We start from the raw sequence: 25,701 nt of genomic DNA on the forward strand, positions 1-25,701 counted from the left end.
CTTGACTGATAAAATGTGGTAATACATTTAAAGAAATGAGAGAATAATGCCTGACACATATTAAGCACTCGGTAGATGGTAGCTCTTAATAGATTAGTCATATTGATTTTGTAGGATTTGTTTGAATAGTTGTGTCAGATGGTAAAGGATATGTGGAATTGGAAAGGCAAAATCGAAAATGAAGAGTGGTTTCCAGTATCTCTTGAGGTGTCTGCAAAACTGGGGCCATGAAAATTTTGATTGTTTAGTAAATGGGATTAACCATTAATTTGAAATTAAATGATTCTATGTTAAGTAATTGACAGAAAAGCATTATTTTGAAGAAAGCAAGTGATTTAGCTTTGATCTGTTTATGATACTAGGGACTACTGCCTTGGTAGAAAGGGGATAGAATAGTGACAAACTTTACTATTTAAAAAAAATTGAAATCATGTTTGGTTTTAGTTATTGTTGAAATTTATGTCTGATTATTTTCATGTTATATGTTGCTCAGTATGTGTTGTTTTGGGAAACTGGTTCAATAATTTTATGTAGAATACTGGAAAGGAACAGGATTTGGCTATAGCCCCATATTGTTTATTAAATGTAGAGTTTATTTTCTTCTGTATTAAGTTTATACTAATGAAAAAACAAATCAGTGACAGCAGTTAGTCTAATTTCATGTGTGTACACAGCTTCTTTTTTTTTTTGGTTTATTCAATTCCCTTATTTATTTAAAAACCTCATTATTTTCTTTATGTTCAGCCTTAATTGATCTCAGTACACTTTATTTTGCTCACATATAAAAATTATGTTAATTAGTTAATTTTTTACCTGTCAGTAATTTAAATGTGAATCATCCTTTTTCAAGTAAAAGCCTAGTCTAAAAGTAGTTACCTATTATTTTTACCAAGAGCAAACCACTGTTTTCTCATTATATGTATAGCTTATATGCAAAATTGACTTAACAGTCTGTCTTTTTTTTATTTAAATTTTTTAAAAATTTCTTTTTTTTAATTGACGGGTAGTTGATTTGCAGTGTTGTGTTAGTTTCAGGTGTACTGCAAAGCGATTCAGTTTTATGTATACACACACACAACATAATATACACATATACATGTGTACACAAATGTACACATAAATACATATATACACACATAAATACATATACATATATATTCTTTTTCAGATTCTTTTCCCTTATAGGTTATTACAAAATACTGAGTATAGTTCTCTGTGCTATACAGTAGGTCCTTGTTGATTATCTATTTTATATATAGTAGTGTGTGTATGTTAATCCCAAATTCCTAATTTATCCCTCCCCCACATTTCCCCTTTGGTGCCTAAATTTGTTTTCTATGTCTGGTCTGTTTCTGTTTTGTATGTAAGTTCATTTGTAACAGTCTGTCTTTTAATTACAACGTATATCTTTGCTTCTGGAAGCAAATAATTTAAGTGAGAGTAGTTTTGTGACATCTACTTGGATAACTGAATTTCCTTTGTAACTTGGATTAACAGCTGTATAGTTTTCACATGTTTTTAGCCCAGCTCCTTATTGTCACCAGCAAGAACATTAGGAATTTTTTTTATCATCTTATTTTTCCCGTCATGAGTAAAGTGTATTATTCCTAACTCAGTTTTAGTTACTATCTCAAAATTTTCTTCTTGCCCTTGTCATTTTTTGATGGCTTTATTTTTATAACTTATTTGAAATAATAATTTGAAATGATTTCAAGTTATTTATTTGACATTTACTTGAAATAATTGATGACTTTCGTTCATATAGGTTGTTGACTTTTCACTTCTGTCCTTAAATTATGTCTATGAAGTGGGTTGGGCTAATCCAGGATTTCCTCACTCTTCATTTGTAGAATATGATGTGCCTAGGGAGCATAGCACAGTGGTTCAGTGCAGACTCTGGAACCTGACTGTATGGCTTTGAATTCTAACTCTGCTGTTGGCTTTGTTAACTTGGGCCAAACATATACTCTCTCAGTGGCTGAGTTTCCTCTCTTGAGAAATAGGAATGAGTTATGAAGTTTAAATTACTTAGGTCAGTGCCTAGAGGATGGTAAATGCTCAATAAATGATAGCTATTAATATTGTTGTTATTACCATCTGTGAATTGTGGCTAACTCAGAGATAAGAAGTAGAGTAGCACCAGAGTCAAGAGGATCCAGCCCAGTCAGTGCTTTCTAATATTCTCTTCTAATCATGTTACTTTATACACACATAGACACACACACACACACTTAAAATGCAGAATTAAAGGGATTTATTTTTTCAGATTGCTTCTGTTGCAGTTGTGTATGCATTAATAAATTTTTCTTAGTGAATAAGATTAAGATCTGAAATAAAATAAATTTTAATCTCTGCAGTCATTGTTAATAAAATACCACTTGAAACCTGTAATTTCAATACCTTCAACAATCTGATGAGTACTATTTTTAAACATGTATTTGAAATGTAGTGTTATCTCACTATACACACTGATGTATCAATGTAATTGTTCCAGCTTGCAGTCAAAGAAGTTTGAATTACAGCACCATAAAATAATTATATCTAGAAATTGTTCTTTTCTGTCAACCTCTAAATGTGCAGCTTCATAATTTTATTAATGTTTATACAGATACTAGGGGATTGGGTTTCATTACTGGAAGGAACACAGATTTTGAGTGCATGGCATCTCCTCATTTTTAGAGCTATTAGTCCCTGGATAGAGTATACTGAAAATAGCATGTGATCTTGTCATATCAGTTCACGGCTCTGTGAAAGAAAGATGAGAATTGGTTATATTTCATCAGAAGAAATTCATTGCAAGATTGTGTTAATTCTTTAATTTGTAGCCTAAGTGCTTTGAAGGGTCTTTCTTATACAAGTGAGTCTTACTATAGGGACAGTTAAGAACACAATGAATTAATGTCTATTATTATGTTTTGGTTTAAAAAATAAAGACTACTATGAGGACAGTTCAATCTGATTTATTATATTTTTGAAAAGGTAAGGTTGTATGTTATTGATGAATTTTATTAATAGAGGATAAGATTTGTTGAACATTATCATTTTTTGGCATTTTACTGAGAAATTAACCACTTAATTAAATCTTATACCTCTCTGAAGTATCTTACTCATTTAGCAGATGGAGAAGATCAATAACTTGCCCAGAATTATTTAGCTGTTAACAGGTGAAATTCATACCCACTCTGTACTCTTAAGAGTGCCTTTCATATTATAACCTTTGTGATTATTTGAGTACTAAAGTGAATAGTGATTTTGTGTATTTATGTAAGAGATACACTGAAATTAGTACCCTCAATTGCTTAAATTTCATTAGGGTAGACAAGAATATAAACACTTCTATAGTAGAAATGGGGAATAATTTTTTAAAATGTAAATAAATGATCTATCATGGTTGATGTATATGCTGTCATTTTCAGATGTTAATAGTCTTCATAGACTAATTTATTTAAAGATGGGAGGGAGATAAGAGTGAAGTGCTAAGATAGATGTGGTAAGATAGAACTCTTAGGAAGAAAAGGTAGTCTGGACTTCTAGAGGTTTTTCTAGGGGTAGGTAGGAGAATGCACAGAGAATATAATCAAATAGAAAGAACCAATGGAGAAAGCAGATTATGTTTGACTAGGGCAAAGGAAATTAGAATATAGGTTTTGGGTTATGAAAGAAAGATTATTGTTATTTTACTGTGTATTGATTTCCTTTGATAGTTTTCTTTCATATGAGATGATTATCATAATGTTTTGGAGCTTGAAGGGATAGCTAGTCTCCACTCATCTCACTTTGCAGATAAGGAAACAGAGTGATTATAAGGTATTTGTCCAAGGCCACATAGCTCTAGTGTCATAACAGGATCTGTTAACCATAGCTTTTGAGTGCATGCTTGTGCTCTTTTCCCAGTATTCTAAGTCCTCTTTTCCTTAGAGTTCAAACAACTTATTAACTTATCTGAAATGAAATTGTAGCAAACACCTGTCTTGTGATTATTCCCTGTTGACATTCTTTCAAGGTGGGTATATTTAAGGTGGTGGGATGAAGGGGTAAATTGTTTAAATATTCACTGATTTTTTATTTATGGGATATGTATTTATTTGGTGTATAATTAAATTATTGGCAATAAATATTTGCTTAGAAATTAGAAATACTGGATTTACATGTGATATATTTTAGGTTTACTTTTTCTGTTGCTAAGAGAATGTAAAAACTGAAATCACATTTTTCTTTCTTCATTTTGCAGTAGTATTATTGATTCCACAGAATACAGTCAACCTCCAGGTTTCAGTGGCAGTTCTCAGGTAAATGATATATCTAACAGTATGTTCTAGTGATACCTTAAATATAATCACCTGAGTTGTGAAACCACAGATGAGTTTACTGGAATGCCCTGTCATAAAGATAGCTGTTGTGAGTGCTGCAGCATTGATTAGGACTTGAATAAGCTCTGACGCATAATCAGCTATGCATTTGCTCATCGCCGATCGAGTTAAAGAAGTTTTTTTAACATACTAGAAACATCAGGCCTCGAGAGGAAGGAAATTCTATGAGGAAACTATGAGTAATCAGGGCATTGTTTCTCTCAGAGATAAGAAAGTTGTAATTTATTGATCAATTACCCATTATTAAGTTGAAACATGCAACTTTTCTGTGGAAAGTAACTACAGCCTTGAGTAAAACAGATTCTGGCTTCTCCTTTTCTTTAATTAATTGTATGATTATTTTCATTTTTACTCTCTTCATCTCTGACTTGGGGATGCTGATATTTGTCAAAGCTAATTTTGAGGCCAGAGATTTTTTTAAAACTTTTCACATCGAAATAACTTCAGACTTAGAAGTTACAAGAATGGTAAAAATAATTCCTTTATATTCTATATGAAGATTATCCAGATGTTAACATTTGATCACATTTGCTCTATCATTCTCATTCTGTCTCTCTTTTACATATATACACATGAAATTTTTTCTTTGGATTGGTTGATTAAGGTACAGACTTTATGTTCCTTTATCTCTAAATACTTCAGCATATATTTCCTTAAAAACAAAGATATTGTCCTATGTAATCACAATATAATTTTAAAATTCAAGAAGTTAACGTTGATATGGTGCTATTATCTAATCCATATATCTTATTCAGATTTTACAAATTGTTCTTACATTATATTTTTTCCTTAAAAGGAAAAAGAAATAAGGCATCTAAATAAGGCATGTTCATTTGTATATTCATTTTATGTAACATTGCAGTTATTTTTATCAAAGTGGAAAGAAAATTCTTTTAGATCATAGAGTTTTTATTTGTGTTTTTCTTTCCCCACTACTTAGACGACTGCCTCTATTACTTTTATGGTTAGTTTGTGTAACTACTCTGCATATCCTGTGTTATCTTCAAATGCATGCTTGAATTTGGCCTATTGTTTTTTTTATAGTAAGTTTATAGATTGGTTTGTATCTATTTCTGAACAGCCATGAAAGCACCAGATCTAGGTGTTTTTATAAGACATAATGGGATATATTAGGAGAGATTTTTGAGAATTAAATTGAAACATCCTTAAGAACTTGAATAGGAAAAGCATCTCTGAATCTGGAAACAGGCTTGGCATTCACAGCTGGACCTCAATGTTCTCTTTTTAAACATAATCTCACAGAATATCAACATCAGACACAGTCACTCTGGGACTGTGATGAAATGAAACAAAAACCAAGATCACTTCATAAACTTACCTAAGCACATACAAAAAGAAGTCACTGCTCAAACCACATAAAATACCAAATATACCTCTGTCCTGGCTAATATGGACAATTGATGCTTCTTTACTAATTACAACTGTAGTCTCACTGTAGTTTTCTGTTTGTCTAGGTAAGATTTATTAAGATAATCACAGGATTATCCCTGCTTCTTGACAGTTTCCAATCCAAAGCAAGGCCTTACTTCCTTGAACCCTCCCTGAAATTACTTAACATGAGCCTATATCCTATAAGTAGTTTGCAACATCCTCTTACCTTAACCAGTAGTGTGCTATATTCTTCATTGCAATGAGCAATAATAAAACTTGTTCAACTACAAGTGTGTTCCAGTTGGTCTTTGGCTGCAGGGCATTGCCAAAGTCTACATGGAGGAACAAGAGAGGATTTTCTGCTATTGCCATTTATAGAACATTGGTTTGAAATTTCTGGCAAATTCCATGAGCTAGAAACAATAAAAATTGAACCTAGGTTAAAAAAAATAAAAAGGAATCAGAATAGTGTTTTTTGGTTTTTTTTTTGTTGTTGTTGGTTTTTGATTTTTACTGATGTATATAATAAAGGAGATTTCTGGTTTGAGACGGTACGCTAAGCCAGTGTGATCTCTCCAGCCTCCACCCACAGAAATCCCATTGATATATTGCTATCCTCACACTGCAAACTTAAAAAGAATTTATAGAAGATAAAAAGAATACTTAGGTCTGCCCAACATGTGAGTCACTGTATACAGAGTGAAAAAAATGCATGCTTTTGGATGAAGTAGTCTGGGTCTCCCAGGAGACTCTAGCCTTAGCATCTGCTGGAGGACAGGGAAGTTGTTGAGGAGGAAAACCTACTAGTGTTTTTGGGATAGAATTAATATGACATATTGTGCCCAAGTCCTTACTCTTCATTTCTAGGTATACTCTTTAGGAGAGACAGACTTAAAACAAATTGACACAAAAAGGGTTGAAAACAAAGGAGTAATTGAGGATAAGCCTGGCAAATATAAGAATGGTAAGGAATATAACAAAAACAAGCAACAACAACAAAGGAAAGAAAAGTACAGACCAAAATAAAACTCAAGGAAAAAATCATAGAAGACAGATAGTTTTTCACATAATAAAAGACATAAGCCCACAAAATAGTAGTAATTTGTGTGGTATAATATAAAGCATTGGTATTTATATGAAGCAAAACCTATTAGAAAATTTAAAAAACTGGTTAAAAGTTAAACATGGTAAGAGATTTTAAAGTATAGTCATCCTTCAATATCCATGGGGGATTGGTTCCAGGAACCCTGGCAGATACCAAAATCCAAGGATGCACAAGTCCCTTATATAAATTGGTGCCTATTAGCACACCCTCCTGTATACTTTGTCATCTCTAGATTACTTATAATAATCAGTACAGTGTAAATGCTATGTAAAAAGTTTTAAATACAATGTGAATACTGTGTAAATAGTTGCCAGTGCAGTTGCAAATTCGTTTTGCTTTTTGGACCCTTCTGGAATTTTCTCTTTTTTTGGCTGGTAGGGAGGGGTGGATATTTTTTGTCTGTTTGTTTGAATGTGTAGATGTGGAACCTGCAGGTGTGGAAAGCCTACTGTATAGCCTAAGAAGTAATTAAAGTAGAAATAATAGTATTTAGGTAACATTTATTTTGCATTTACTATTCATGGACATTGTGTACTTTATGTGTAGAACTTCCCAATGAGATGAGTACTATTACTGTTATATTTTATTGAGGAGGAAACTGTGGCAAAGAGAAGTTAAGGAGGTTGCCCAAGGTAATATAGCTAGCTAGAGGAGATAACAGAGCGGGGAGCAGAGATTTAAACCCAGGCATTATGGCTTTAGGGCCTGTGCTTTTAAATATTAATTTATTCAACCAACAGTTTTTTTGAGTACCTCCTATTTACTGCACACTATTATAGCCTCTGGTTATTGAACAAAACCAAAACAGACAGAAATTCCTGCTGTAACCAAGCTTTCAGTCTAGTTGGAGAGATGCTAATAGTAATAAAAATAGATTACCTTTGAACAAAGAGGATGTAAGGGAGCAAGCTATGTGACTATCTCTGGGAAGATCTACGCTGAGTGAAAATAAGTACATAGTCCCTGTGGTAGAAACATGCCTGAGATAGTCCAGAAATCCAGTATGGGTGGACCGGAATGAAGAAGGGGGAGAAAAATGAGGTAAGAAACATAACAGAGGCCATGTTGATGCATGATTTTCTTAGGTCATTATAAAGACATTGGTTGTTTTCCTTGAGATGAGTTAAACTTAGTTTAATGGGTATTTTTCTCACTTTATACTTTGCATCAAAGAATATACATTATTTATAGTAATCTTGGAGCATTTAGAAAACTGGATTGATTCTAAAACAGTATCAGTTGCGCCATCTACATTCTCTGAATCAGAACCTCAAATAAATAACTACTCTAACAATCTGAAAGAGAGTAAACTAAATTTTGACACAAGGGTATTCAGAGGAGATGTTGCTACAAACAATTCAAAAAATAGTGCTAGTGAAAATATTATGTATCAAAATTTACGAAATTTTGGTCAGAATTTTCCCAAAATATTACATCATTAAATGAACTCATTTTTAGATAAGAATAAAAATAAATGAACTAGGCATTGAACTCAAGAAACTGGGAAAAACGTAAGATGGTGAATGTAGAGAGAAGTAAGAGCCTATATAAGATATTACAATATATAATTGAAATTGGCTGTTATAATATTGAGTAGATTAAAATAACAATGCAGATGCATATGAATAAAAATAGCAGTCTTAATAAAATGTATAATTTTCAAGAAAAACTAAAAAATTAAAATAAATTAAAGCAATTGTAGAACAATTTGAATAGACCAATAACCATAACTTAATGTGATTCCAATAAAAAAATCTCAAGAATATTTTTTAAGGGTTTGTAGAGAGTGTGACCAATTTACTTTAATGGTTATTTGTAGAATGAATGCTTCAGAGTTATAATAATTACAAGGGCATTTACCCAATAAGTTATTATAACGTATTCTAAGACTGCTGTAACAAAAGGGGCACATAAAAAATTCAAAATCTAACTGACAGGTAATTAAGAGTGAACTCTATGGTGAAGGTGGATATGCAGATTGGTGGTGAAAGGGAAGATTAAGTAAATTATGTTGTGATAGCCAGGAAACCATTTGCAGGAAATTTAGCTTTCCGTTTTCTCTCTTACTGTAGGAGTTCAGATCAGCTAAATAATGATTAAAGTAATACCATAACTATAGAAATTAAGAAAGAGAGCTGTATATAAGAAAGTTCAATAAACAAGATTTTAAACCCAAACTGGGGAAGGTATTGTCAATGGTTTAATTGCTTCAAAATAAAAAAAAGTTTCTTATATCATTCCATTTTTTTTTAAATGAAAGCTCCAAAAAAAAAAAATAGATGAAGAACATGGGGAAAAAAAGTCAAATTCAGATGGCCAGCTCACATGTGAAATAATACTTAACTTCCTAAATAATAAAAGCACAATATGAAGTAGTATGAGGTACCAAAGGAGTCACCTAATAGGTATATCTAAGGATGTTTCCAACTGGGAAATATTTACTTGCTGTGTGCACGTGGGTGCAGTATTGAGGGTGGGATGGGGGACTGAGCGAGAGGGAAAAGAATTGGGGAGAGAGAGAGTTGGTTGCCTTCCAGGAAGAGTATTTGGCAATACATATATATGGGAAATGCAAAAAATGTGTGATTTGGTAGTGATAAAGAGGAATTTCTTATAAGAAATGATTCAAAGTACTATCTAAAGATTATATACCAGTATTATTTATGTAAGCAAAAATACTGGAAAAATAAATATGCCCAGTCGTAGAATAGCTGTGGAAGCTGTGGTACAGCTATTGGGTGTATTATTTTACTACTCTTAAAAATAATGTTTATAGTTGAAATTGAATTGAAAGAAAATGTTAACAATATAATGTAGGTGAAGCCAGAAACAATTATTTTATACCTCTGGATTTTTATAATTGCCTATTGATTTTGCTTTAGAATTTTTATATAACCTTTATAACCTTTATATAACTCAATTAGTAAAATCAAGAAAATTAATGTTAATATAATATTATTATCTGAGATAATGTACTTAAATTTCAGCAGTTTTGCCACTAATATTCTTTCATAGCAAAAGAAAAAAATTTACCTTCTCCAGTATAAATCCAGAATCACTGGTTACATTTAGTTGTCATGTTTCTTTAATCTCCTCTAAATTGTTACAGTTCCTCACTTGTGCATGATGTTGACATTTTTGAAGAGTACGTTATTAATTTTGTACAACATTCCTCAATATGAGCTTGTCTGATATTTCCACATAACTAGATTCAGATTATCCATTTTCATCAGGAATACTACAGAACCGATGTGGTGTCCTTTGATAGTTTGTCATATCTGGATCCATATGATCCATATGATATCTGTTTGCTCAATACTGGTGATGTTAACTCTGATCATTTGATTAAGGTGGTGCCTGCCAGATTTGTCCACTATAAATTTACCATTTTCTCCCATTTGAGCACCTATTAATAAATCTTACTTGAAATAATTGTTTTTTGCCCAAATGATAATTTTTAACTCCTTTTTTCTTCCACATTTATTTTTTTAAATTTTTTTTATTGAAGTATAGTTAATTTACAGTGTTGTGTTGGTTTCAAGTGCACAGCAAAATGATTCTCTCACACACACACACACATATTCACTTTTCCATATTCTTTTCCATTATAGATTATTACAACATATTGAGTATAGTTCCCTGTGCTATACAGTAGGTCCTTGTTTACCTATTTTATATATAGTACTGTTAATGCCAAACTCCTGATTTATCTATCCCTACTTCCATGCTGTCTCCTTTGGTAACCATAAGTTTGCTTTCTATGTGTGTGAGTCTATTTCTGTTTTGTAAAAAAGTTCATTTATATTATTTTTTTAGATTACACATATAAGTGATATCATATATTCGCCTTTCTCTAACTTACCTAACTTAATGTGATAATCTCTAGGTCCATCCATGTTGCTGCAAATGGCATTATTTCACTTTTTTAATGGCTGAGTAATACTTCCATATTTATTAGTTAGCATTTCTAATGTAAGGGAGCTCTTTCCCTCACTCCTTCCCTCTTTCTTTGTTTATATGGTTAGGGAATCATGGAATTTTTATTTTTTCTGTTAATGATTTTGAAACGCAGATTGTTCCCTGTTTGGCTAGTTGGAACTCCTTCAAGCTGATTTTCATCTTCTTATCATTCTTTAAGTACCTCCTTACATTCTTAGACAACAAGAGGTACCAGCATCATCTTGTACATACCTTGCTCCAGTCCTGGAATCAGATATGTATGTAAGAAGCCCTGTTTTCTTTTAATGGAGAATGGTATTTCAAAACAAAGATCTGGGTTTTAAGTGTGCTCGTTGCACTTAGAGTGTCATTGCTTGTAGGCCTTCTCAGTGAACGGAGCTAGGAAACATATACATCTGTATATATAACATGTTATAATATATATCCATTAATTATATATTAATCACCTAAGTGTTTGATGAAAGGATTCATGGGAATCAAGCAGTTTATACTTCTGGAACTTCATTACAGGCAATGGATACAGAACAGTCAAGCAGAAGAAGGGTACTCATTGAAAGGGATACAAAGACTTTAGGCACAGTCATCTTTGTTCTTCTGCTACTGAGTCACAGAGGAACTGTTGTGTCTCCAGATTCAGAGTCACTACTGGCTTGCATCTCAAGCACCTTAGTAATGAGAAATTCAAATTTGGCTTGTGGCCGGATCTCTTATTTTAAGCTAGTCACATAGGCAGTGCATTCTAGTTATGTGACCATGCATTAAGTTACAGGCTGCACTGAAATTAGGTGAATCATACATTTAATTATTATTACTAAACAATGCTGACAGACTGATACAGTCTGCTCCCAAACAACTCCCAGGCCCGTGGTTATGGAATATCATTTATCTTTATCTAATATATTTTGTAATGTAGGTAAGAGTCAGTAGTTCTGGAGATCACCATGTGGGCAGTCCAGGCTAGCCGAGATTAATCTATACTATTCAGTTTATGAACATAATGTTTATATAATCATATATATATATAATGTGTCTGTGTTTCTGTATCTGTCATAAAAGCTATGGGTTCATACTGATGAGCTCCCATTATGATTCACCATCACAGGGTTCATTGTAGCTATAACCCTTTCTATATCTATAATTCCCTTTTTTGACAGAAACTTAGCTGTCATTATTAAAATACATTTTACTTATTGTCATAGTCTTAGAATATATGTATATATATGTTATATATATAAGCTAGAATGGAAATTACTAAGAAAACAAATCTACTAACTAGTGGTAAATATTTAAATTTCTTTTTGTGTTTAGTCTGAGAGAATATAGTTGAAAATATAGTGTGTTTAAAGTTTGTGGATTTGTGTTAATTTTTCATCAGTATTAACTGTGATATTTCTTTGAAATACAATTAAGTTCATTTGCTTCTGTTTGTGTTCCATCACCCACCCTCATCTTTATTACATACAAACTTTTCTTAAATATATGAAATGTAAACCTGATTCTAAGGGTCAGAGCTATACAAAAAGTCATACTCAATAAATATCACCCCTTCAGTCCTTCTACCAGTTCCCAAACCCTTTATCTTTTTCAGCTACATTGTTTCTTCCCTCCTGTTGGTAACCAGTTTTATTAGTCAGGTTTTCATGTTACATATACATATTCTCTTATTTATTTCTTACACAAAGGGTAGCTTTCCTAGTAATTCTCTTCTGCACTTTGCTTGTTTTAACAATTTATCATGAAAACAAACCTATAGAAGTGCATAGAACTCTTCCTCATTGTTTGTATAGCTGCATAGGGTTATTTAATCAATTTGTTAGATAAAGACAGGTAGTTTACATTATTTTGTAATTACAAGTAGTGCTTCAGTGATTCAGTTGTGCGTATATATTTTCATATTGTTGGACGGTGTATCTTCAGTGTAAATTCCTAGACGTAGGATTTCTGGGTCAAAGGTGTAGATGGATGGATGGACAGAGAGAGAGAGAGACTGATATTGTCAAATCGTCTTCCTTCCCCAAAGGGTTGTACCAGTTTGCATTTTCCTTAGCAATATGTGACTGTGTCTGTTTTCCTAGAGTCTTTCTCAGAGAACCTCTCTAAAAGAATGTTTTACTTTAAAATTTTTGCCAGTGTGTTAGGTGAGAAATGTATCTCACAATGCCTTTGTGTTTCTGTAATTATGAGTGAGATTGAACATCATATGATTACTGGTATATTAATATACTTATTAGTGAATTATGTATTCATATTTCTGGCCTTTATTTTCTATAAAGTTTTTGATCTGTTTTGTTCAATTTTTAAGACTTGGCGGTATATTGGGAACATTAGCCCTTTATCTGTGATAAATGCTACCTATATGTTCTTCTGTTGTTCTTTTTTTAAACTGTTCAAAATTTTTAAATTATTAAAGTCACCAATCTTTTGTTCCCTCTGGGTTTTGAGTCATAGTTCAGAATGTCTACCTCTAACAAGGATATAGAAAAATTTATCCATGTTTTCTTTTTTTAAGGACTTTTATTGAGATAACAATAAACATAAATTGACATACAATAAACTGCATATATTTAAAGTGTACAATTTGATTTTTTTTTCTTATTAGTAATGTATATATGGCAATCCCAGTCTCCCATGTTTTCTTAAAATACTTGTCTCATTTCATTTTTTACATTTAGATTCCTATTCTGTTTGGAGTTCATTGTTGTGTATGTTTTGAGGTGTGAATCTAATTTTATCTTTGTCCAAATGCCTAGTCAGTTGTCCCAACCCAGTTTTTAAAAATCTATCTTTGATTGAGTGTTGTGAGATACAGCCTTTCTCATATCAAAAATTCTGTGTGTAAAATGGATTTATTTCTGGTCTTTCTCTTCTATCTGCTGATATATTTCTCTCTTAATCTACCACTATCACCTCTTTCTGGTATGTTTTAATGTCTGATAGAACTAATTTCCCCAACCCCCCAGCATTTCTTTTTCAGTGTTTTACAGAATATTTTTTCCTGTTTTTTTTTTTTTTCACATGAACATTAGTATCATTTTCTCTAGCTGCATAAAAAAGCTTCTTGGTGTCTTTATTAGAACTGCCTTTAACTTATAAATTACCTTAGAGGGAGCTGATATATTTATGATGTTGAGTTGAGTCTAGGTTTTATCTATGTCTTCATAAGTTTATTTCTAAGTTTTTTTAGAGTTGTAAAAATCAGTTTTTAAACTTTAAGATAATTGTAGATTCACATGCAGTTTTAAAAAATAGTACAGAGAGAGCCCATGAAAATTCCTTGGTGATCCAGTGGTTAGGACTCTGTGCTTCCACTGCTGGGGGGCCTGGGTTTGATTCCTGGTCGGTGAACTAAGATCCCACAAGCCACGTGGTGTGGCCAAAGCAAAACAGAAAGCATAAAAAACAAAAACAAAAACCAGAGAGCCCATGTACCATTTACCCAGTTTCCCTAATGGTAACACATTAACAATATGGAGGTTTCCAATCCATGAATGTGGTATATCTTTCCATTTATTTTGATCTTTTAAAAATTTCCCTTGGCAGTGTTTGTAATATAGAGGTCTTCCATGCTTTCGTTAAATTAGTTTCTAACTCTTTTCTGATGCTATCTATTATTGATACAATTGTCTTAAATTTTTATTTTCTACTTTGTTGTGAATGTATAAACATGATTTTTGTATGTTAGCCTTGTTTCTTATTAGCTTGCTAAATTTATTAATTCCAGTAGTTTTGTAGATTCTCAGGAATTTCTATGTAAAATCATGTGATCAGAAAAAAGATATTTTTACCTTTTCTTATCTTTGTGTGCTTTCTTTTCCTCTTCTCACCTCTTCCCCCCTCCCCTCCTCTCTTTCTCCCCTCTTCTCCTCTTCTTCTCCCCTCTTCTCCTCTCCTTCTTCCCTCCCTGCCTCTCCTCCTTCCCTCCCTGCCTCTCCTCTCCCCATCTCCCTTCTGTACTTTTTCCTCTTTTACCTTCCCCTTCCCCCCTTATACTTCAACTTATATGTTAGCTCTGCATTTTGGTAGATGCTCTTTATCAAGTTGAGGAAGTTTCCTTCTATTTCTAATTTGTTGAGAAATTTTAACATTTATAGGTGTTGAATTTTGTCAGATGCTTTTTCTACATCTCTTGAAATTTTTGTATGGTTATTCTCCTTTATTCTGCCCACTTGGTGAATTGCATTGATTGATTTTTTAATACAAAAACAATCCTGCATTCTTGGACTAAACTCCATTTGGTTATGATGAGTTATTCTCTTTACATGTTGTTGGAATTAATTTGCTATTATTTGGTTGTGGGTGCTTGTTTTCATGAATGCCCTTATTCCCCTTCTTTCTTTCTCTTCCCTTCCCCTGTGTCTTCATTGGGTTTGGATATTACCCTTATGCTGGTTTCATTAGACAGATTGGAAAGTGTTTTCTGAAAGAATTTGTGTAAAGTTTATATCTTCCTTGAATATTTGGTAGAATTTTCAAGTAAAAGTATCTGGGCCGTCTCTTCTGACTTACATGTTGGTTTTGGTGTATTTATTCTGTCTTATTCTTAAACCCCATAAATTAGATGTTATAATTAATGTATACAAACAATATTTAATATCACTTACTTGGTAACTGTTTCCTTGCTTCTCTTTCATTTTGTGTCTCAGACCTTCTGGTTTGTGTTACTGAGCTTTTCAATTATACGATTTCAGAAATTTTTTAAGAAACGGCTTATTGGTGATAATCCTTGTTTTCATTCACATGAAAAAAATTTTTGCTTATGTTTTTGCAGGATAATTTTGTTGGGATCTGAATTTTAGGTTGGGGTTATTTTCCTTCAACTTTTTAAGGATAACCAAAGTTTACTGTGTTCTAGCTTCTTTTATTGCTTTTGAGAAGTATTTTGCTTGTTCAATTGTTCCTGTTAGGTGAATTATCTTTTCTGTTTGTCTGATTTTAAAATCTTGTTTTTGACCAAAAAACAGTTTTGCTTTAGTGTGTCTAATTGTGGATTTCTTTTTAATTATCCTTTTTGAAAGGAATAATTTCTGCATCTGTATTCATGTATGTATTCAGTTCTGGAAAATTGTCAACGTCAACTCTTCAGATATGTCTTCTTCAGTCTGTTCCTCTTTTCTGGGTCTCTGCGTGCCCATGTTTAAACCTCATTATTCTGTCTTTTATGTCTCTTTTCTTCTCTTTCAGATTTTTCTGTCCTTTTGACTTTTATCCTTCGTTTTGGGTAGTTCTTTCATATTTATCTTCGAGTTTGCAAATTCTCCTTTTATTCTCCAAATCTAGTACTTGTTCTTTTGTAGGTATTTGTCCTCAAATTAGATTTTCCTCTTCTTCTTTCCCCTTTTCTGCACTGTTAGATTTTGTTTACCATTACCTCTCTGAGTTCAGCTTCCTGTTTGGTTGTTTATCATTTGGAAAATAGTCTTTTTCTTGTGATCCAAGCACTGCTTTAAAATACAATTATTAGCATTTACTTTTAGCAGAAGTTCACTTTAGATAAGTGTTTTGTTCATGGTGGTAACAATATTTCTTAATACATTTGCAGCTATGGTATTCTTATTGGTGAACTTACGTCATCTCAAGATCTCATTATGTGTCTTACCTCTGTATCTGTTAATGTGCCTCAAGCATAACAGACAGTAACCATTTATGGAAGAGTTTTCATACCCTTTTAGTTAACATGGTATTGGTAATATTATATATTTAGGATTATAGACTTCTTTTTAATAAGATTTATATGCCAGTATATTTCAGATTTGTTGTTGCTGTCTAAGTATACATATGTGATTTAGTTATTCTGGTCTTCTAATGTATATGTCAAAGTATTTAGTACATATGTATTAACTACCCCTTAACCTAGTATAAATTTAAACACCTATTCCGTATAATTTAGCGCTGTTCCTATTATTTAAAAGGTATAGGGCTAAAATATAGGGATGATGGAAAAGTAATTAGTTTTCTTTTGGTGATTGTTTTCTAACAGTTGATGCATATTACAGTAAAGTTCTCAAAATTCTAAGTTTTAGAATGGCACTTATAATGGATTCTATCTTCATTTAATTTGGAGAGTTGGAAGAAGCTTCTCATTTTATTCTTATAAAATTGGCCTAATTTTCCCTTTAAAATAAGAATTGGAAAATATGGTCTAAGAACTATGGGATTTTGCCATTTGTAATTATTTTAATGTGAACTTTTGAAAGTAAATACTCAGGCATTTGGATATTCTGTGCAGAAAAATAGCATGATTTGTTCTGAGTTACAAGTGTCTTTTCTTGTTATCACCTTAGACAAAGAAACAGCCCTGGTATAACAGCACATTAGCATCAAGACGAAAACGACTCACTGCTCATTTTGAAGACTTAGAGCAATGTTACTTTTCTACAAGGATGTCTCGTATCTCAGGTACATATTCAGGACTCCTTAAAATATCTCAGATTCATATTTCATATCCATATCTAGCTTCTTATGCTGGATTTATGGAAAGTCCTATTCATAAAGCAAAAGTGTCTGTTTTCAGCATAGTCTAGCAAAGCATTGTGGAGGTTCTTAGACATCTTAGAGAACATTGCTTTTCCATAGCTATTTGTGTTCTCTTTCTCTGTTTGGGAATTTTTAATCTGTGTATAGTGAGCTGTATAAAGTTAAAAACAAATCAACCATGAATATGTAGCCAGCAAAAATAAGTTCCATTCAGTTGCCTTCTATTATTCAACATTTATTAAATTCTAAGCACTATCCTCTGTACTAAGAATAAAAAGATGAAAGAACTTCTTTTTATTGTCAAGGAGTATTATGAATTTAGTGGGGGAAAGCAACAGGGAAATAATTCTATGTGATATTATATGTTATATAAATATGCTAATAGCATTAAGGGAATAGAGAAGACTATCCACTAATATAACTGGGAGTGCAAAAGCCATGCCCAGTTGAAACTGGAAAAATGTAAGAGAATGATTCCTGTAGGGGTTTCAGAGAAGTTGTATTTAGTCAAGGCTAGTACTAATTAACTAAAAAAGGTAATTAGAAACATATTCAAAGTAGAGGAAATAACTTACACAAAGATTTGTACACTGTAGCGTAGAATATTTTTCTTGCTGTAGAAAAATAATGTACTCTGTGCCCTTTTTGTTAGTTCTCTGTTCTTTAGCCTTTGTTGGTGTCTTTGCTCACCAATAAGGCAGGGACATTTATACCAACCTACGGTTTTGTTTTTTTTTTTAGGGTTTATAGATGATGCATATAAAATACAATGCTTGGTGTAAGTTAGATTCTCAATTAATTGATGTCATTTGTAATAGACCTTCTCAAAATGGGGACCACCAAGAAAAAAAAAGTCCAATATTTTATTAGTTGTTAAAAATTTGCTCTTGGTTTTCTCTTGAATAGGCATATTTGTATTATGATCTACACATTATAGAGAGAATCTTTGGACAAATTTGCCTCAGGGTTGGAGGTAGAGGAAAAAAATATATAGATTCACATAACATTTTTCCTATGAAGACTAGAAGAAAGCCAAGATTTGTTTATAAATGTGTTTGAAATTGGTAGTAAGCATTTTTCATACAGATGGAAAGCTTTCATTGTATTTTCCAAGAATTGTCGCTTATTAAACTTCTGTAATAGTCTATAAACTATAGTAGGAAGCTGTAGCATTGAAAGTGGTCTGAGACCTACATCCTGACTGGCAGAGGGTTCGTGTTAACCCTTTCAGATGTTATTTGTTGGTATGATGTTGAAATACAACCACAGACAAATGGCAAACATTAAAAAAAGAGAGAAAGATGGAAAAGAGAGATTGGAGTAGACTGTTGATTAATATTTTTTAAGTAACTGTAGCGTAGGAATGCTATGGGATAGTAAAGGTAATCACAAACCAATTTAATTTATTTTGGAGATATAGCTTCATAGGAAGGTAGACTAGTAAGTTAAAGCCAGGAGGAAGATTAGTTTTTTGTTTTTTTTTTAATTTTATTTATTTATTTATTATTTTTGGGGGGGTACACCAAGTTCAAGCATCTGTTTTTATACACATATCCCCATATTCTCTCCCTCCCTCGACTCCCCCCCCTCCTCGAGTCCCCCTAGTTTTTTATTTTTATAGACATGGCTGTATTGTACTGAACGCTTATTGTCTTTAGTTTTTAGGAATTTCAAATTTAATGTATCAAATTTGCACCTTGACTACACTAATCATATTGCAGAAAATGAAGTTCCTACTAGTGTCCTTGACTGTAAAGAGGAAATGTATACTTCTTTGTAATGGGGTACTTAAGAGTTTGATTGTCCTTTTATATATTTTCAAATGAGAATCCACTCATCATCCCCAACTTTTATTTTCATCTATGAAAATGAGACATGAAGACTAAGAAATTAATGCCTTGAACTCTTAATTGTAACTGGAAGGAAAGCTAAATTATAAAGCATTTAGAAGAGAGAAAAGAGACGCTGAACACACTTTTGCAAACTAATCTATAGTTAGAATAGGAGAGGTGATAAGCCAGCAGATGTATATGGGTGTTAATCATAAACTAACCAAGCAAAGAAAATCCTACCTCTTCACAACCAGATAAGTAAAATCTAATCCCTGTGCTTTCAAATACTGAAATAACTGTTGTTAGTGTTATTTTTATCACTTCTCTTAAAAGTAGGTTATTAAATGAGTGGGTATGATGGCCAGAAGTTCAACTACCCTAGAAAAGGATTGTGATCTTCTGCAGAATAGACATTCTTGAATGCTTGTGAATTTTATGTACTTAGGGATTTATGTCAAAATGTTGAAAGAATAGATTAACATTAAAACAGTTTTTAAATGGATATCTAAAGTCAGTGTCTTTTCAGTATTTATCACATTAAGTAGCTAACAGTACTAGGGTTATATATAAAAAAGAATGTTGTATCCAAACCACTTTGCAGTACAGTTGATATCCCCCATCCCCCCACTTTTTTGCAGTAACCTATGTTTTATTTATAATTTGTTGAATTTCCTGAGAATAATTTTTGTCGACCAAGAGCTTTAGCTCAGTAACGTTTTGATACTGCATGCTGCTGGGGTGTGTTCCTTTTACTTTTTCTAGAATGGAAACACTACAAAATTGAACCCTTTTAATGTAGGTCGTTAGATGACTCTGTTAAGTTAGTGTTTAATAATAATAAAATATTAGGGACAGAAACTTACTTAGTTTCCTTCAAATAATCGTTTTTCTTTATAATAGTTGTTAGATAAATTTCTTTATGTCAACAATTTAAAATAACCAGAAATCTCCAGATAAAATAAATTCTTTATTATATATCGTATAGTAATAGTATAGTAACTCTTTTGACAGTGGTTCTTACAGCTTAATTTCTTCTTGCTTATTATTATTTCAGAGGTCATTTCAGAAGGGAAATCACAAAAGTTTACCTTAAAAAAGTTGTGTGTGTATATATGTATATGAGCTAAGAATCGGGAAGAAGGTATGAAAACACAGTGTGGTAACAGGCTTATTTCAAGTTTCATTATAGGAAGCTAACTAAAGTAATTGTATTCTTTACTTTTTTCTTTGGAAGGGAAGATCCAGACTTTAGGCAGTTTTGAAAAACAATGTTTTTATTCATGCTTTCACTGTTGTCCTTTTTCTACACTGGAGAGTAGATTAGCTCTCTTCTCAGGTCCATTTTAACCTGATTTTGCGATTTAAATTCTACATCATTTAGTTATGAATAGTTTATTGAAATGGACTTTACTCGAAGTATTTGTAAAGAGTTCTGTTGGATGGAATTATTGTTTTCCATATTCCACCAAGACATTTGAGTGAACCTATTTTAAGTTTGATTTTGAAAATTAACAACTCATACGTTACAGTTTTTTACTCCCATCCCATAATTGGATGTGAAACACTTCAAAGTATTATGTGAACAAATATTTCACATTCTTTTTACTTAGAAATCAATTTTTAACTCTAAATTATGTTTTTATAAATTGTGTTTTGACAATAAGTGAATATGAGCATGAAGATGTATTCCTGTAAACATGTTGCTTTAAACTAATAGATACCCTGTCCAATATATGTACTTCTCTCTCCACCTTCACTTAATTCATTGATAAGGGATTTTGTTTCAATAAATGATTTAACTTCTCTTGATTAGAGGTGCTTTTTTGTTTTTGCAAGAAATTATTGCTTAAAAAAGAAAGAGAATTCACAGTATTTTCTTACTGGTGTTGAAAGAGACAATGTCTTTCAAGAACCACTGAGAAATTTTTATTAAAGCTGAAAGATCAGCTTATTAATTTATATTAGTCCTCTCTAGATACTCTTTAAGAGTTGTTGTTTGTATTTAGAATACAATTTTTAGTCTGTGGATATTGCTCTTTGACTTATGTTGTAGTTCAATTCATTTATTTTATTTTGTTTTCTTCATATAGATGACAGTCGAACTGCGAGCCAGTTGGATGAATTTCAGGAATGCTTGTCCAAGTTTACTCGATATAATTCAGTACGACCTCTGGCTACATTGTCATATGCTAGTGATCTCTATAATGGTTCCAGCATAGTTTCTAGGTAAGTATTGGGCAGCACTCTTTATTTTCATTTGCAGGAGCATCTAGAATTTAACTGCATTTGCGAAGCAGTTACAGTGTTATGGTTAAGAGCCTCTATTCTGAAATCCAGGTTGCCTGCCAGTTTTTAGCTCTGTGGTCTTAGGCAGGTTTCTGAATCTCTTTAGTCCTCAATTTATCTCTAAAATGGAATGATTTTTAGTCCTCAATTTATCTCTAAAATGGAATGATTTTTAGTATCCACCTCATAGGGCTGCAGTTTGTTTTCTTGTAGTTCTTTTGTCTGGTTTTGATGACAGATATGCTCTCCTAATAAGTGCTCTCTCTCCTCTTCAGTTTTTTAGGAGAGTTTGTAAAGAATTGGTGTTATTTCTTTCTTACATATTTTGTATAATTCCCCAGTGAAGCCATCTTAGTCTTGAGTTTTCTTTGAGGGAAGATTTTAAAATACAAATCCAATTTTTAAAAGAGACGTAAGGCTGATCAGGTTATCCATTCCTCCTTATTGAGCGTTGTTTTTAGTTTGTACCTTTCAAGGAATTTGCCCATTTCATCTAATAGGTTGTTGAATTTGTTGGCATACAAGTGTTGGTAGTATTCCTTTATTATCCTTTTAATATCTTTACATTCTGTAATGATTTTCCCTTTCTCATCCTTGATTTTAAAAATTAGCCCCCCCCCCCTTTTTTTTCACTTGAATAATCTGACTTAGAAGTTTTCAGTTTTATTTAGCATCTCAAAGAGCCAGCTCCTGGTTTATTGATACTCTGCATTTTTCTGTTCTCTGTTTCATTGATTTCTACTCTTAACTTTATTATTTTCCATTTTCTGCTTTTTTAGGTGTAAGTTGCTCTTATCTTTTAGTTTAAGGTAGAAACTGATGTGGTTGAGTTGAAACCTTCTTGTTAATACAGATAATTTGTGTTATAAATTTCATGTCAAGCATTGCATTAACTACATCCCACAAATTTATATGTGCTATCTTTTCTTTTTTCAGTGTTATTAAATACATTCATAATACTGTGCAGCTGTCATCATCATCATCTTTTTAATACTTGACACCTTGTAAAACTGAAACTCAGTACACTTTAAACAGTAACTCCTTGTTCTTTCTTGCCCCTAGTCCTGGCAGCCACCATTCTACTTTCTTTGTCTATAATCTTGACTGCTGCAAATATCTCATAGAAGTGGAATGGTGCAATATTTGTCTTTTTGTGACTGGCTTATTTCACTTAGCATAATGTCATCAGTGTACATCCAAGTTAGCATGTGTCAGGATTTCCTTCCTTTTTAAGGCTGAATAATATTCCATTGTATGTATATACCACATTTTAGTCCTCTGTCAACGGATACTTGTGTTGCTTCCATGTTTTAGCTACTGTGAATAATGCTACTATGAATATGGGTGTAAAAATATCTCTTAGAGACCTTGCTTGCAATTCTTTTGGGTATATACCCAGAAATGGAATTGCTGGATCAAATGATAATTCTATTTTTAATTTTGTGAGGAATCACCATACTATTTTCCTTTGGGGCTATACCATTTTGCATTCCCACCAGCAGAGCATAAGGGTTCCAGTTTCTCCACATCTTTGCCAGTACTTATTTTCTGTTTTTTTGATCATAGTCATTCTGTTGGGTGCGAGGTTAGGATTGATTGCTTAGATTTGATTTGAATGTCTCTAGTGATTAGTGATGTTAAATGTCTTTTCATGTGCTTATTGGTCATTTGCATATCTTCTTTGGGGAAATGTCTATTCAAGTCCTTCATGCATTTTTTTTAATATAAATTTATTATTTATTTATTTATTTATTTTATTGGCTGTGTTGGGTCTTTTCTGCTGTGCGTGGAATTTCTTTAGTTGCGGTCACTGGGGGCTACTCTTTGTTGTGGTGCACGGGCTCCTTATTGCCGTAGCTTCTCTTGTTGCAGAGCACGGGCTCTAGGCGTGTGGCCTTCAGTAGTTGCAGCACATGAGCTCAATAGTTGTGGCTCATGGGCTTAGTTGCTCCACAGCACTGGGATCTTCCTGGAGCAGGGATCGAACTCATGTCCCCTGCATTGGCAGGCAGATTCTTAACCACTGCGCCACCTAAGAAGCCCCTTCAATCCATTTTTGAATCAAGGTTGTTTTGTTCTTGAATTTCAGGAGTTTTCTATATATTCTGAATATTAATCTTCTATCAGATTTGTAAGTATTTTCTCTCATTCTGTGGGTTGCCTTTTTACTCTGTTGATGTTGTCTGTTGATGCACACAATTTAAAAACTTTTATGAAGAGTTATTTGCCTATTTTTTCCTTTGTTGCTTGTGCCTGTGGTGTCATATCCAAGAAATCATTGCCAAATCCAAAGTTGTGAAAAGAGTTTTATGATTTTAGATTTAGATTTTTGATCCATTTTGAGTTAATTTTTGTATGTAGTTTTAGGTAAGGATCTAACTTCATTCTTTTGCATGTGAATATCTAGTTTTCTCAGAACCATTTGTTGAAAAAACTGTCCTTTCTCCATTGAAAGGTCTTGGCACTCTTGTCAAAAATCCTTTGACCATATATGCAAGGGTTTATTTCTGTGTTCTCCTTTCTATTCCATTGGTGATATGTCCCTTTTAATCTATGTTTTTTGATTACTGTAGCTTTGTAGTAAGTTTCGAAATCAGGAAGTGTGAGTCCCCTAGCTACTTTGGGTCCTTTAGGAATCCATGTGAATTTTATGATGGGTTTTTCTGTTTCTGTAAAAAAAAAAAAAAAAGTCATTGGGATTTTGGCAGGAATTGTATTAAATCTGTAGATCACTTTGGGTAGTATTGACATCTTAACAATATTCAGCCTTCCAGTCCATGAACATGTGATGTGTTGGGTTTTTTTTTAATTAATTTATTAATTTACTAATTTATTTATTTATTGGCTGCATTGGGTCTTTGATGCTGCACACAGGCTTTCTCTAGTTGCAGCAAGTGGGGGCTACTCTTCATTATGGTGCATAGGCTCCTCATTGCAGTGGCTTCTCTTGTTCAGGAGCATGGGCTCTATGCGCATGGGCTTCATTACTTGCGGCACATGAGCTCAGTAGTTGTGACTTACGGGCTCTAGAGCACAGGCTCAGTAGTTGTGGTGCACGGGCTTAGTTGCTCTGCAGCATGTGGGATCTTCCCAGAGCAGGGATCAAACCTGTGTCCCCTGCATTGGCAGGCAGATTCTTAACCACTGTGCTACCTAGGAAGTCAGATGTGTTTTCATTTATGTCTTCTTTAGTTTCTTTCAGCAGCGTTTATTACATTTCATTGTACGTGTCACCTCCTTTGTTAATTCCTGAATTCTTTTTTAAGCTGGTGAAAATGAAATTATTTTTGTAATTTTCTTTTTAGATTGTTCATTGTTACTGTATCAAAGATATTTTTCATTTTCACTCAGTTCAAAAAACTTTTTAATTTTGAATTTGATTTTATTTTGACTCATGGATTATTGAAACATTAGTTTTCAGATATCTAGTTGTTAATTTATATTATTTTTATCTTCATGTTGATGACCATTTTTTAAAAATTTTTAATAAAATTTTCTAATATATATAAAGATAGAAAGAATGGAATCCTTTATACAGTCATCTCCCAAAGTCATCAGTGATCCAAATTTTGTTATACTTGCTTCATTTATACTCTTTATTCTTACTTTCTTTGCTTAAGTGTTTTGAAGCAAATATCAGGTATTGTGTCATTTCTTAAGAATCTGTATGTCTTAAACTATGGGCATTGTATAACCACAGGGCTGTATCACATCTAACACGATTAGCAGTTGTCCCTTGGAATCATCAAATTGCCAGCCTATATTCAAGTTTTTTAGAAAGAATGAAGAAACCTTAAAAAAAGTTATGATGCAGATTAGGAATTTGACAATTTTTAACTTTTAAAAAATTACTAAAACTACATGTGCTTTTCCATTTACATGACTAAGATTTTTATTTATGTATATGAATATTGATCTTGAAATTCAGGCCATTAGCTAAAGAGATATTTGCATTAAATCTTTTATTGTATTCAAGCTTGTTTAACTTGGTAACAAATAAGACAAAAATCATACATTTATTTACTTTTCTGTATGTTGGCAATGTGAGATTTCCTAATCATGCACTGGAGTGATTAAAGTTTAAAAATACAGTAGATTGTGGGTTTTGTTTAACTAGTTAATTCAATTAGTAATTAACCTATTTAACAAAAATTCACTGACTACCTAGTGTGGGCGAGGCTAGGAGTATAACCATGAACAGGCCAGCTTTGAGGCTTGGGTTCAGGAGAGCTCTCAATTTTATTTCAGTGCCTTTATAGAAGAAATACTGTTAATCTGCTGT

At 32.5% G+C, this 25,701-nt stretch overlaps 1 protein-coding gene across 6 annotated transcripts in view; it reads left to right on the forward strand.

The window, feature by feature from the left end:
- The window catches only part of COP1 (COP1 E3 ubiquitin ligase), a 238,793-nt gene that overhangs the window by 75,516 nt on the left and 137,576 nt on the right, over positions 1-25,701 (forward strand). For all 6 annotated transcript variants that reach the window (XM_057729123.1, XM_057729128.1, XM_057729125.1 and 3 more), the window contains 3 exons: positions 4,232-4,289; positions 17,109-17,223; positions 21,224-21,359. In XM_057729123.1, the coding sequence (XP_057585106.1) occupies positions 4,232-4,289; positions 17,109-17,223; positions 21,224-21,359 (309 nt within the window). The remainder of the gene's footprint in view (positions 1-4,231; positions 4,290-17,108; positions 17,224-21,223; positions 21,360-25,701) is intronic.

Source organism: Hippopotamus amphibius, chromosome 3 (genome assembly GCF_030028045.1).
Source record: "Hippopotamus amphibius kiboko isolate mHipAmp2 chromosome 3, mHipAmp2.hap2, whole genome shotgun sequence".
NCBI lineage: Eukaryota > Metazoa > Chordata > Mammalia > Artiodactyla > Hippopotamidae > Hippopotamus > Hippopotamus amphibius.